The sequence below is a fragment of the Podarcis muralis genome, chromosome Z (genome assembly GCF_964188315.1).
Source record: "Podarcis muralis chromosome Z, rPodMur119.hap1.1, whole genome shotgun sequence".
NCBI classification, from domain to species: Eukaryota; Metazoa; Chordata; class Lepidosauria; order Squamata; family Lacertidae; genus Podarcis; species Podarcis muralis.
Genome location: NC_135673.1, coordinates 335702 through 349091, shown reverse-complemented (window position 1 = coordinate 349091; position 13390 = coordinate 335702). Strand labels below are relative to the sequence as shown.

At 46.0% G+C, this 13390-nt stretch overlaps 1 protein-coding gene across 5 annotated transcripts in view; it reads right to left on the bottom strand.

Annotated features, from left to right (window-relative positions):
• Positions 1-616: 616 nt before the first annotated feature.
• Positions 617-13390, bottom strand: part of LOC144326124 (NADPH-dependent diflavin oxidoreductase 1-like) — a 32592-nt gene continuing 19818 nt past the window's right edge. For 4 of the 5 annotated variants that reach the window (XM_077922250.1, XM_077922253.1, XM_077922251.1 and 1 more), the window contains 8 exons: positions 12068-12189; positions 9098-9318; positions 7633-7740; positions 7444-7558; positions 5308-5454; positions 3953-4071; positions 1627-1718; positions 617-850 (listed from right to left, as the gene is read on the bottom strand). In XM_077922250.1, the coding sequence (XP_077778376.1) occupies positions 706-850; positions 1627-1718; positions 3953-4071; positions 5308-5454; positions 7444-7558; positions 7633-7740; positions 9098-9318; positions 12068-12189 (1069 nt within the window). In that variant the 3' untranslated portion in view covers positions 617-705. The remainder of the gene's footprint in view (positions 851-1626; positions 1719-3952; positions 4072-5307; positions 5455-7443; positions 7559-7632; positions 7741-9097; positions 9319-12067; positions 12190-13390) is intronic. The other variant, XM_077922254.1, reaches the window with a different exon arrangement.

Genomic DNA, 13390 nt, shown 5'->3' with positions numbered 1-13390 from the left:
TACTAGGTGCCGGGAACTGTAGCGCCCAGAGGATTCTGGGAAATGTAGGGCCCAGAGGATTCTGGGAAATGTAGCGCCAAACACCATTTATTTCCAGTACTAGGCGCTGGGAACCATAGCACCCCAGAGGATTCTGGGAACTGTAGCGCACAGGATTCTGGGAAATGTAGCGCCCAGAGGATTCTGGGAAATGTAGCGCCCAGAGGATCCTGGGAACCGTAGCACCCGGAGGATTCTGGGAACCATAGCGCCCAGAGGATTCTGGGAAATGTAGCGCCAAGAGGATCCTGGGAACCGTAGCGCCCAGAGGATTCTGGGAATTGTAGTGCCCAGAGGATTCTGGGAAATGTAGCGCCCAGAGGATTCTGGGAACCGTAGCGCCAAACAGCAACCCAACCAGTAACACCAATACTTTTATTTCCAGCACTAGGCGCCGGGAACCGTAGCGCCCAGAGGATTCTGGGAACAGTAGCGCCAAGAGGATTCTGGGAACTGTAGTACCAAACACCATTTATTTCCAGTACTAGGCGCCGGGAACTGTAGCGCCCAGAGGATTCTGGGAAATGTAGCGCCCAGAGGATTCTGGGAACTGTAGCGCCCAGAGGATTCTGGGAACTGTAGCGCCCAGAGGATTCTGGGAACCGTAGCGCCCAAAGGATTCTGGGAACCTACTGGCCGGAACTACGTTTCCCAGCAGCACCCGGTTCAGGACCAGGTCTCGGCCTGGAAGCGCCCGGCCCGCTCCAGCGCCGCCAGGAAGTCGGCCGCCTCGGTTGGCGACATGGCGCCTTGGGACTGGAACGCGGCCCGCAGGGCGGCGGCCACGGCGTCGGGAACCTCCTTGGCGCTCCTGCGAGAATAATAATTAATAATAGTAATAATAATAATAATAATAACAATAAATAATAATAATAAATAAGGATAAATAAGAATAATAAATAAGAATAATAACAACAACAATAATAATGATAAATAATAATAACAACAACAATAATAATAATGATAAATAATAATAATAAATAATAATTAATAACAACAATAACAACAATAACAACAATAACAACAATAAATAATAATAATAATAAATAAGGATAAATAATAATAATAAATAAGAATAAGAATAACAACAATAATAATGATAAATAATAACAACAACAACAATAATAATAATAATGATAAATAATAATAAATAATAATAATAATAACAACAATAACAACAATAACAATAATAAATAATAATAATAAATAATAATAACAATAATAATAAATAATAATAAGGATAATAAGGATAAATAATAATAATAATCAATGATAAATAACAATAACAATAATAATTGTAATAATAAATAATAAATAATAATAAATGATAAATAATAATAATAAAAAATAAATAAAGATAAATAAATAATAATGATAAATAATAAATAATAATAATAAGAAATAAGAAATAAATAAGAAATAATAATGATAAATAATAATATAATAATAAATAATAATAATAATAATAATAATAATAATAATAATAATAATAATAATAATAGCAATAATAATAATAATAATAATAATAATAGGAGGACGGCGGGTTCGAGGGTTGCCAGCCCGGCGCCCGGCGGCGCTACGACTCACCCGGCCAAGTAGATCCAGGCGCCGCGCTGCACCAGATCCCAAACCAGCGCCTGGTTTTCGAGGATTCGGTGCTGGACGTAAACCTTCTGGTCCTGCGGGGATGGTATTATTATTATTATTATTATTATTATTATTATTATTATTATTATTATTATTATTATTAGTATTATTATTAGTATTATTACTATTATTATTATTATTATTATTATTATTATTATTATTATTATTATCCCACCCACTCTGATATTATTATTATTATTATTATTATTATTATTATTATTATTATTATTATTATTACTACTACTACTACTACTACTATTACTACTATTATTAGTATTATTAGCAATATTATCTTCTTCATTATTATATGTATTATTATTATTATATGTATCGTTATTATTATCTTCATTATTATATGTTTTACCACCACCAAATTAATCAAATAAAATTAATTAATAAGGCAAATTATCATAATCATAATCATTTCCTTCATTATTATTATTATTATTATTATTATTATTCAATAATAATAATATTCATTCATTATGATTCATTCTACATATATGTATTAATACATATTATCATTATTATTATTATTATTATTATTATTATTACTACTACTACGGTTAATAATAATATATATTATTTTGTATTAATAATCATCATCATAATGTATTAATCAATAATCAAATTATCATAATCATTATCATTTCCTTCAGTATTATTATTATTAATATTATTCATTAATAATAATATTCATTCATTATTCATTCTACATATATGTATTAATACATATATTATTATTATCACTATTAATAATAATAATAATCAGAGCGGATGGGGTATTACTATTACTATTATTATTAATAACAATAATAATAATATAATCAGAGTGAGTGGGGTATGAATTATTATTTTATCAATGAAATAATATTCTGAGGTTATTTACTATTATTATTATCAATATTATCATTATTATCATTATTATTATTACTACAACAACAACTATTACTACTACTACTCCGATTATTATTACTCTGATTATTAATTAATCTCCGATTATTATTATTACTACTACTCCGATTATTATTACTCTGATCATTAATTAATCTCCGATTATTACTACCAATACTACTCCGATTATTATTACTCTGATTATTAATTAATCTCCGATTATTATTTCTACTACTACTACGATTATTATTACTCTGATTATTAATTAATCTCCGACTACTACTACTACTACTACTCCGATTATTACTCTGATTATTAATTAATCTCCGACTACTACTACTACTACTACTACTACTCCGATTATTACTCTGATTATTAATTAATCTCCGACTACTACTACTACTACTCCGATTATTATTACTCTGATTATTAATTAATCTCCGACTCCTCCTCCTCCTCCTCCTCCTCCGATTATTATTACTCTGATTATTAATTAATCTCCGACTACTACTACTACTACTACTCCGATTATTATTACTCTGATTATTAATTAATCTCCGACGACTACTACTACTACTACTCCGATTATTATTATTACTCTGATTATTAATTAATCTCCGACTACTACTACTGCTCCGATTATTATTACTCTGATTATTAATTAATCTCCGATTACTACTACTACTACTACTACTACTCCGATTATTATTACTCTGATTATTAATCAATCTCCGATTACTACTACTACTACTACTACTCCGATTATTATTACTCTGATTATTAATTAATCTCCGACTACTACTACTACTACTCCGATTATTATTACTCTGATTATTAATTAATCTCCGATTACTACTACTACTACTACTACTACTACTACTACTCCGATTATTATTACTCTGATTATTAATTAATCTCCGATTACTACTACTACTACTACTACTACTACTACTACTACTACTCCGATTATTATTACTCTGATTATTAATTAATCTCCGACGACTACTACTACTACTACTCCGATTATTATTATTACTCTGATTATTAATTAATCTCCGACTACTACTACTGCTCCGATTATTATTACTCTGATTATTAATTAATCTCCGACTACTACTACTACTACTACTCCGATTATTATTACTCTGATTATTAATCTCCGACTACTACTACTACTACTCCGATTATTATTACTCTGATTATTAATTAATCTCCGACTACTACTACTACTCCGCTTATTATTACTCTGATTATTAATTAATCTCCGATTACTACTACTACTACTACTACTACTACTACTACTACTACTACTCCGATTATTATTACTCTGATTATTAATTAATCTCCGATGATTAGTCTCCGATTGGCTCACCTGGTCCCGGGAAAAGGCCGGGAAGACGGACAGGAAGCCCCGGGCAACAAGCTCCGCCCACTCGTCCCGGAAGTAGAAGTCGTGGGCTTGGTGGCGGCAGCCGAAGAACAGGAAGTTGCCTGCGGGAGGAGGAGGCGGGGTTAATAATAATAATACTAATAATAATAATAATAATAATAATATCATAAAATTAATAGGTAGGGCAAACCTGTCTCTAATAATAATAATAATAATAATAATAATAATAATAATAATAATAGGTAGGGCAAACCTGTCTCTAATGATAATGATAACGATAATAATAATAAAATTAATAGGTAGGGCAAACTTGTGTCTAATAATAATAACAATGATAATAATAATAATAAAAATAATAATAAAATTAATAGGTAGGGCAAACTTGTCCCTAATAATAATAATAATAATAATAATAATAATAAAATTAATAGGTAGGGCAAACTTGTCTCTAATAATAATAATAATAATAATAATAATAATAATAATAATATTAATAGGTAGGGCAAACTTGTCTCCAATAATAATAATAATAATAATAATAATAATAATAATAAAATTAATAGGTAGGGCAAACTTGTCTCTAATAATAATAATAATAATAATAATAATAATAATAGGTAGGGCAAACTTGTCTCCAATAATAATAATAATAATAACAAAATTAATAGGTAGGGCAAACTTGTCTCTAATAATAATAATAATAATAATAATAGGCAGGACAAACTTGCCTCTAATAATAATAATAATAATAATAATAATAATAATAATAATAATAATAATAATAGGTAGGGCAAACTTGTCTCTAATAATAATAATAATAATAATAATAATAATAATAATAATAAAATGAATAGGTAGGGCAAACTTGTCTCCAATAATAATAATAATAATAATAATAATAATAATAATAATAATAATAGCAGCATTTTATAAGGGGACCAGATGGTTATAAGTGAAATCATCATTATTATTATTATTATTATTATTATTATTATTATTATTATTATTATTATTATTATTTCAGTTATAACCATCTGGTCCCCTTATAAAATGCTGCTATCATTATTATTATTATTAATTATTATTATTAGTATTATTATTATTAGTATTAGTATTATTATTACTATTACTATTACTATTATCATTATTATTATCATTATTATTGTTATTACTATTACTATTACTATTATTATTATTATTAGGAAAGCTCATGAGATTCCTCCAAATGATCTATCCTAATAATAATAATAATAATAATAATAATAATAATAATAATAATATCTTAAACCCCGCCCCTTATTCAAATCCCATGCAAATACCGCCAACTAGGCGCCCACCTCTCTTGCCCTGCGCTACGCGTTCCTGCAGGGCGGCGCGGAAGGGCGCCACCCCGGTGCCGGGCGCCACCAGCATGACGGGCGTCTCGGGCTCCGGCGGGAAGCGTAGCGCCCCCTTCTTCACCCAGAGGGGGACGTGGGCGGCGCCTGGCGGGGGAGAAACATAGCGCGGCGTCAGGACCGGGCGCGGGGGAAGGTAGCGCGGGCAGCAGAGATGTAGCGCGGGGAGGGGAAACGTAGCGCTGGGAAATGTAGCGCCTGGGGTGGACGGCGCCTGGGGGTGGAGAAACGGAGCGCGGCGTCAGGACCGGGCGCGGGCGAAACGTAGTGCGGGGAGGGGAGACGTAGCGCGGGGAGGGGAGACGTAGCGCGAGCGTCCAGCGCTGCCTGGGCACTTTGAGGGGCGCTGGCAAGAGAAACGTAGCACGGGCGTCAGGTCCTGCCCTGGTAGGAGAAATGTAGCGCGGGAACCGTAGCGTCCCCTTCTTCACCCAGAGGGGGACGTGGACGGCGCCTGGGGGTGGAGAAACGTAGCGCGGCGTCAGGACCGGGCGCGGGAGAAAAGTAGCGCGGGGAGGGGAGATGTAGCGCAGGGAGGGGAAACGTAGCGCTGGAAGGGGAAACATAGCGCAGGCACCCAGCGATGCCTGGGCGCTTTGAGGGGCGCTGGCGAGAGAAACGTAGCACGGGCGTCAGGTCCTGACGCGGGGCGCCTGGCAGGGGAAACGTAGCGTGGCATCAGGACCGGGCGTAGGGGAAACAGCGCGGAAAGGGGAAACGTAGCGCGGCGTCAGGTCCGGGCGCGGGAGAAACATAGCGCGGGCAGGGGAGACGTAGCGCGGGCAGGGGAGACGTAGCCCTGGAAGGGAAACGTAGCGCGGGCATCCAGCGCTGCCTGGGCGCTTTGAGGGGCGCTGGCGAGAGAAACGTAGCGCGAGCGTCAGGACCGGGTGCGGGGAAACATAGCGCGGGCAGGAGAAATGTAGCGCGGCGTCAGGTCCGGGAGAAACGTAGCGCGGGGAGGGGAGATGTAGCGCAGGGAGGGGAAACGTAGCGCTGGAAGGGGAAATGTAGCGCGGGCGCCATCCCGGGTCCTGCGGGAACCGTAGCGCCCCCTTCTTCACCCACAGGGGGACGTGGGCGGCGCCTGGGGGGGAGAAACGTAGCACGGCAACAGGACCGGGCGCGGGGGAAACGTAGCGCGGGGAGGGGAGACGTAGCGCGGGGAGGGGAGACGTAGCGCTGGCAAGAGAAACGTAGCGCAGGCGTCAGGTCCTGAGGCGGGGGGGCTGGCAGGGGAAACGTAGCGTGGCATCAGATCCGGGCGCGGGGAAACGTAGCGTGGGCAGCGGAGATGTAGCGCGGGGAGGGGAAACGTAGCACTGGGAAATGTAGCGCCTGGGGTGGGCGGCGCCTGGGGGTGGAGAAACGTAGCGCGGCGTCAGGACCGGGCGCGGGGGAAACGTAGCGCGGGGAGGGGAGACATAGCGCAGGAGTCAGGTCCTGCCTTGGGAGGAGAAACGTAGCGCGGGCGTCAGGACCGGGCGCGGGAGAAATGTAGCGTTGGAAGGGGAAACGTAGCGCGGGCGCCCAGCGCTGCCTGGGCACTTTGAGGGGCGCTGGCAAGAGAAACGTAGCGCGGGCGCCTGGCAAGAGTAACGTAGCAGGAGCGCCAAGTTCTGAGGTGGGACGCCTGGCAGGGGAAACGTAGCGCTGGGGGGAGAAACGTAGCGCGGGCGCCCAGCACCTGGACAGGAGAAACGTAGCGCAGGCAGGAGAAACGTAGCGCGGGCGCCCAGCACGTGGACAGGAGAAACGTAGCGCAGGCAGGAGAAACGTAGCGTGGGCGCCCAGCATGTGGACAGGAGAAACGTAGCGCGGGCATCTAGCCATTCCCCCCCTAGGAGAAACGTAGCGCTGGAAGGAGAAACGTAGCACAGGCGCCCAGATCATTGACAGGAGAAACATAGCACAGGCGCCCAGCCCTTTGACAGGAGAAACATAGCGCAGGCGCCCAGGAGAACCGTAGCGCAGGCGCCCAGAACACTGCCAGGAGAAACGTAGCGCAGGCGCCCAGAACATTGCCAGGAGAAATTTGACAGATTTTTGCGCCTGGCGCCCCGCGCTACAACTCACCCTGCGCCGGGTCGAGGGAGGCCAGCCAATTGGAGCAGAGCCCGGTCCGGGGCTTGGCCAGGCGCGTCTTGTAGCGCACGACGGCCACCAGGATCTGGATGCGACCGGGCAGCGCCTGGCGGGAAAAGGGAGTTATAGTACGGGAATTGTAGTATGAGAAGAAACTAGAACTCCCGCGCTAGGACTCACCAGCAGGGAGGAGGCCAGGGAGAAGGCCCGGGCGCGGGTGCGAGGGATGAGGTCCAGGAGGAGGTGGCAGGGCAAGGCGGCCGCCGTCCGGGGGAAGTCGCTCAGGACCTGGCGCCGGGAGAGAAAAGGGAGTTGTAGCGCAGGCGGGCGCTGCGTGGCGCCAGAGTGTTGATGGATCGGGGGAAGGAAGTGGGAGCCTGGCGCGGGGAACCAGGCCTTGGGAATTGTAGCGCAGGGAACCTGGCGCTGGGAACTGTAGTGTGGGGAACCAGGCGCTGGGAACTGTAGTGCTGAGAACCTGGTCTGGGAACTGTAGTGCTGGGAACTAGGCGCTGGGATCTAGGCGCTGAGAACTAGTGCTCGGAACCAGGCGCTGGGAACTGTAGTGCTGGAAACTGTGGCGCTGGGAACTAGGACTTGGGAATTATAGTGCTGGGAACCAGGCACAGGGAACTAGGCGCTGGGAACCATGGCACTGGAAACTGTAGCGCTGGGAAGCATGGCACTCAAAACCAGGCGCTGGGAAACGTGGCACTGAAAAGCACAAACTAGAAACCAGGCGCTGGGAACCACGGCACTGGGAACTAAACGCAGGGGGACCAGGCGCTGGGAACCGTAGCGCTGGGAAGCATGGCACTCAAAACCAGGCGCCGGGAACTGTGGCGCTGGGAACCGTGGCACTGCAAACTAGACTCTGGAAACCAGGCGCTGGGACCTGTGGCGCTCCAAACCAGGCGCTGGGAACCATGGGGTTGCGAACCAGGCGCTGTGAACCATAGCACAGGGAGCCAGGGTATGGAAACCAGGGCCTGGGAACCGTGGCACTGGGCGCCCCACCCTTGCCCCCCACGCCCGTGCGCTACATTTCCCGCAAACTCACCCACCTCCAACGCCGGGAACTGAAGCGCCCAAAACCAGACCCTGGGAACTGTAGCACTTGGCACCCCAGGCGCTACAACTCCCGCAATCCCACCCACCTCCAGCGTCGTCCAGCGCTGGCACTGGGAACTGTAGCACCGGGAACTGTAGCGCCCAAGACACCCTGAAAACCATGCCCTGGGTACTGTAGCACTGGGCACCCACCCCTGGCACCCCAGGCGCTACAATTCCCGGATCTCACCCAGTTCCAGCGTCATCCAGCCGCTGGCGCTGGGAACCATAGCGCCGGGAACTGTAGCGTCCAAAACGAGACCCTGGAAACCAGGCCCTGGGAACCTGGCTCCCAGCACCCGGCGCGCTACAACTCCCGGATCCCACCCACCTCCAGCGTCGTCTGGCACTGGGAACCGTAGCGCGGGGAACTGTAGCGCCCAAATCGAGACCGTGGGAACTGTAGCGCTGGGAACTGTAGTGCCCAAAACCAAACCCTGGGAACTGTAGAGCAGGGAGCTGTAGCGCCCAAATCCAGACCCTGGGAACTGTAGCGCTGGCGCCCTGTGCGCTACAACTCCCGGACCTCACCCACCTCCAGCGTCGTGCGCCGCGCCCGGTGGCAGTAGGCGTAGAGTTCGTCCTGACCGGGCGCCGAGGCGAACTGGGCGAGCTTCTCCCGCTCGCGCTCGTCGGGGGAGAGCTGGGCGGCGAGTTCGAAGAAGGAGCGCCTGGGAACGGCAGCGATGTCCAGGTGCTTCTCTACCAGGCGCCGGATGGTGCAGGGCTGGGGGAGCGGGAATGGTAGCGCGGCGCCTGGCGGGGGAGAGAAGGGATCCGTTTTGATTGGGATCAATAGATTGGTTCAACTTGCTTAGCAGGCGCTGGGAATTGTAGCGCTGGAAAGAAGACGCTGGGAACTGTAGCGCTGGGAACCGGAGCGCTGGAAAGCAGGTGATGGGAACTGTAGTACTGGGAACCGGGCGCTGGGAACCGTGGCACTAGGAGCAAGGTGTTGGGAACTGTAGCGCTCGAAACCAGGCGCTGGGAAGTGTAGCACTCGAAACCAGGCGCAGGGAACCAGATGCTGGGAACTGTGGTGCTGGGAACCAGGCGCTGGGAACTGTAGCGCTGGGAACTAGGCCTTGGGAACTGTGGCGCTGGGAAGCAGAGACCGGAAAGCAGGCGCTGGGAACCATAGCACTCGAAACCAGGCGCCGGGAACCATGGCACTGGGGAAAAGGCACTGGGAACCGTGGCACTGGGAACCAGGCGCTGGGAACCGTGGCGCCTGGAACTGGGTGCTGGGAACCGTGGCACTGGGAAGCGTGGCACTAGAAGCCAGGCGCTGGGAACCGTAGCACACAAAAGAAGGCGCTGGGAACCAGATGCTGGGAACTGTAGCACTGGGAACCATGGCACTAGCACCAAGGCGCTGGGAACCGTGGTGCTGGAAACCAGGCGCCAGGAAGCAGATACGGGAAACCAGGCGCTGGGAACCATAGCACTGGGAACCGTGGCACTAGCACCAAGGCGCTGGGAACTGTGGCACTGGGAACCATGGCGCACGAAACCAGGCACTGGGAACCGTGCAACTGGGAACCAGGTGCTGGGAACTGTGGCACTGGGAACTAGGCGCTGGGAACTGTAGCACTGGGAACTGTAGCGCTAGGGCCCAGGCACTGGGAACTATGGCACTGGGAACTAGGCGCTGGGAAGCAGATGCTGGAAACCAGGTGCTGGGAACCGTGGCACTGGGTACCTGATGCTGGGAACCTTAGCACTGGGAACCAGGCGCTGGGAACTGTGGCACTGGGAAACGTAGCGCTCGAAACCAGGCGCTGGGAACCAGATAGTGGAAACCAGGCGCTGGGAACTGTGGCGCTCGAAACCAGGCGCTGGGAACCGTGGCACTAGGACCCAGGTGCTGGGAACTGTGGCACTGGGAACCGTGGCGCTCGAAACCAGGCGCTGGGAACCGTGGCACTGGAAACCAGGCGCTGGGAACTGTGGCACTGGGAACCAGGCGCTGGGAACCATGGCACTGGGAAGCGTGGCACTAGAAGCCAGGCGCTGGGAACTGTGGCACTGGGAACCGTGGCGCTTGAAACCAGGCGCTGGGAACTGTGGCACTGGGAATCTTGGCGCTCGAAACCAGGTGCTGGGAAACGTAGCGCTCGAAACCAGGTGCTGGGAATCGTGGCACTAGTGGAAACCAGGCGCTGGGAACCGTGGCACTGGGAACCTGATACTGGGAACCTTAGCACTAGGACCAGGCGCTGGGAACTGCGGCACTAGGACCAGGCGCTGAGAACCGTGGCGCTGGGAAACTGATGCTGGGAACCTTAGCACTGGGAACCAGGCGCTGGGAACTGTGGCGCTCAAAACCGGGCGCTGGGAACTGTTGCGCTGGGAACTGTGGCATTAGGACCAGGTGCTGGGAACTGTGGCGCTGGGAACTGTGGCACTAGGACCAGGCGCTGGGAAGTGTGGTGCTGGAAACCAGGCGCTGGGAACTGTGGTACCCAAAATCAGGCACTCAAAACCAGGCGCTGGGAACCGTGGCACTAGGAGCCAGGTGCTGGGAACTGTGGCACTGGGAAACGTAGCGCTCAAAGCCAGGCGCTGGGAAGCGTGGCAGTAGGACCCAGGAGCTAGGAAGTGTGGTGCTGGAAACCAGGCGCTGGGAACTGTGGTACCCAAAATCAGGCACTCAAAACCAGGCGCTGGGAACCGTGGCACTAGGAGCCAGGTGCTGGGAACTGTGGCACTGGGAAACGTGGCGCTTGAAACCAGGCGCTGGGAACTGTGGCACGGGGAATCTTGGCGCTCGAAACCAGGCGCTGGGAACCGTGGCACGGGGAACCAGGCGCTGGGAACCGTGGCACTGGGAACCCGAACCAGAAACCTGGCGCTGGGAATCATATACTGGAAACCAGGCGCCGGGAACCGTAGCACTGGGAACCATGGCCCTAGGACACAGGCGCTGGGAACCAGACGCTGAAAACCACATACTGGAAACCAGGCGCCGGGAACTGCAGTGATGGAAACCAGGCGCTGGGAACCATAGTGCTGGAAACCAGGCGCTGGGAACCGTAGTGCTGGAAACCAGGCGCTGGGAACCGTGGCACTGGGAACCCAAACCAGAAACCAGGCGCTGGGAATCATATACTGGAAACCAGGCGCCGGGAACCGTAGCACTGGGAACCATGGCCCTAGGACACAGGCGCTGGGAACCAGGTGCTGGGAACCAGGCGCCGGGAACCGTAGCACTGGGAACCATGGTGCTCAAAACTAGGCGCCGGGAACCGTAGCACTGGGAACCGTAGCACTGGGAACTGTAGCACTGGGACCCAGGCGCCGGGAACCATAGCACTGGGAACCAGGCGCCGGGAACCGTAGTGCTCAAAGCCAGGCGCCGGGAACCATAGCACTGGGAACCGTAGCGCTGGGAACCAGGCGCTGGGAACCGTAGTGCTCGAAACCAGGCGCTGGGAACCAGTTACGGGAAACTTTGTCCTGGGAAGCAGGCGCTGGGAACTATAGCGCTCAAAACCAGGCGCACCTTCCTCGGCCGGCCGGACCACAAAGCGCCGTTCTGGATCCAGGTTCAAGAGGCGGCAGAAGAGGTCGACGTCCTCCGGGGCGTTGCTGGGGGCGACCAGGGCGACGTCGCCGGCGGCGGCCCTGGGGGCGGGATTAATGATGGAGAGATGGAATTATTATTATTATTATTATTATTATTATTATTATTATTATTATTATTATTATGTGTTTTGTATTGCTGGCTCCTTATCAGTTCCTGGAATAAGAATAAGAATAAGAATTCCTCCAAGCATCATTACGTATTAATATTCCGTATCGTTATTCCGTAATAATTAATTAATTAATTAATAAATAAATTAATATAATAAATAAATAATAAATAAATCAAGAATAAAAAATTAAGAAGAATAAGAATAAGAAGACATAACCATTAGAGGTTGTATTCCTCCAAGCATCGTTAGGTATTAATATTCCGTATTATTATTCCGTAATAATAATGATAAATAAATAAATAAATAAATAAATAATATAATAAATAAATAATAAATAAATTAAGAATAAATAATTAAGAATAAGAATAAGAATACATAACCATTGGAGGTTGTATTCCTCCAAGCATCATTACGTATTAATATTCTGTATCGTTATTCCGTAATAACAATAATAAATAAATAAAATAATATAATAAATAAATAAATAATAAATAAATTAATAATAAATAATTAAGAATAAGAATAAGAATACATAACCATTAGAGGTTGTATTCCTCCAAGCATCATTACGTATTAATATTCTGTATTATTATTCCGTAAAAATAGTAATAAATAAATAATATAATAAATAAATAATAAACTAATTAATTAATAATAAATAATTAATTAATAAGAATAAGAAGACATAACCATTAGAGGTTGTATTCCTCCAAGCATCATTACGTATTAATATTCTGTATCGTTATTCCGTAAAAAATAATGATAAATAAATAAATAATATAATAAATAAATAATAAATAAATAAATAATAAATAATTAACAATAAGAAGAAGAAGAAGAAGACATAACCATTAGCGGTTGTATTCCTCCAAGCATCATTACGTATTAATATTCTGTATTATTATTCCATAAAAAATAAATAAATAATATAATAAATAATAAATAAATTAATAATAAATAATAATAATAATAATAATAATAATAATAATAATAATAATAATAATAATAATAATAATTAGAGGTTGTATTCCTCCTCCTTCTCCTGTTGTTGTTGTTGTTGTTGTTGTTGTTGTTGTTATTATTATTATTAATTTTCTTATTATCCTTATTGTTATTATCAATATTATGGA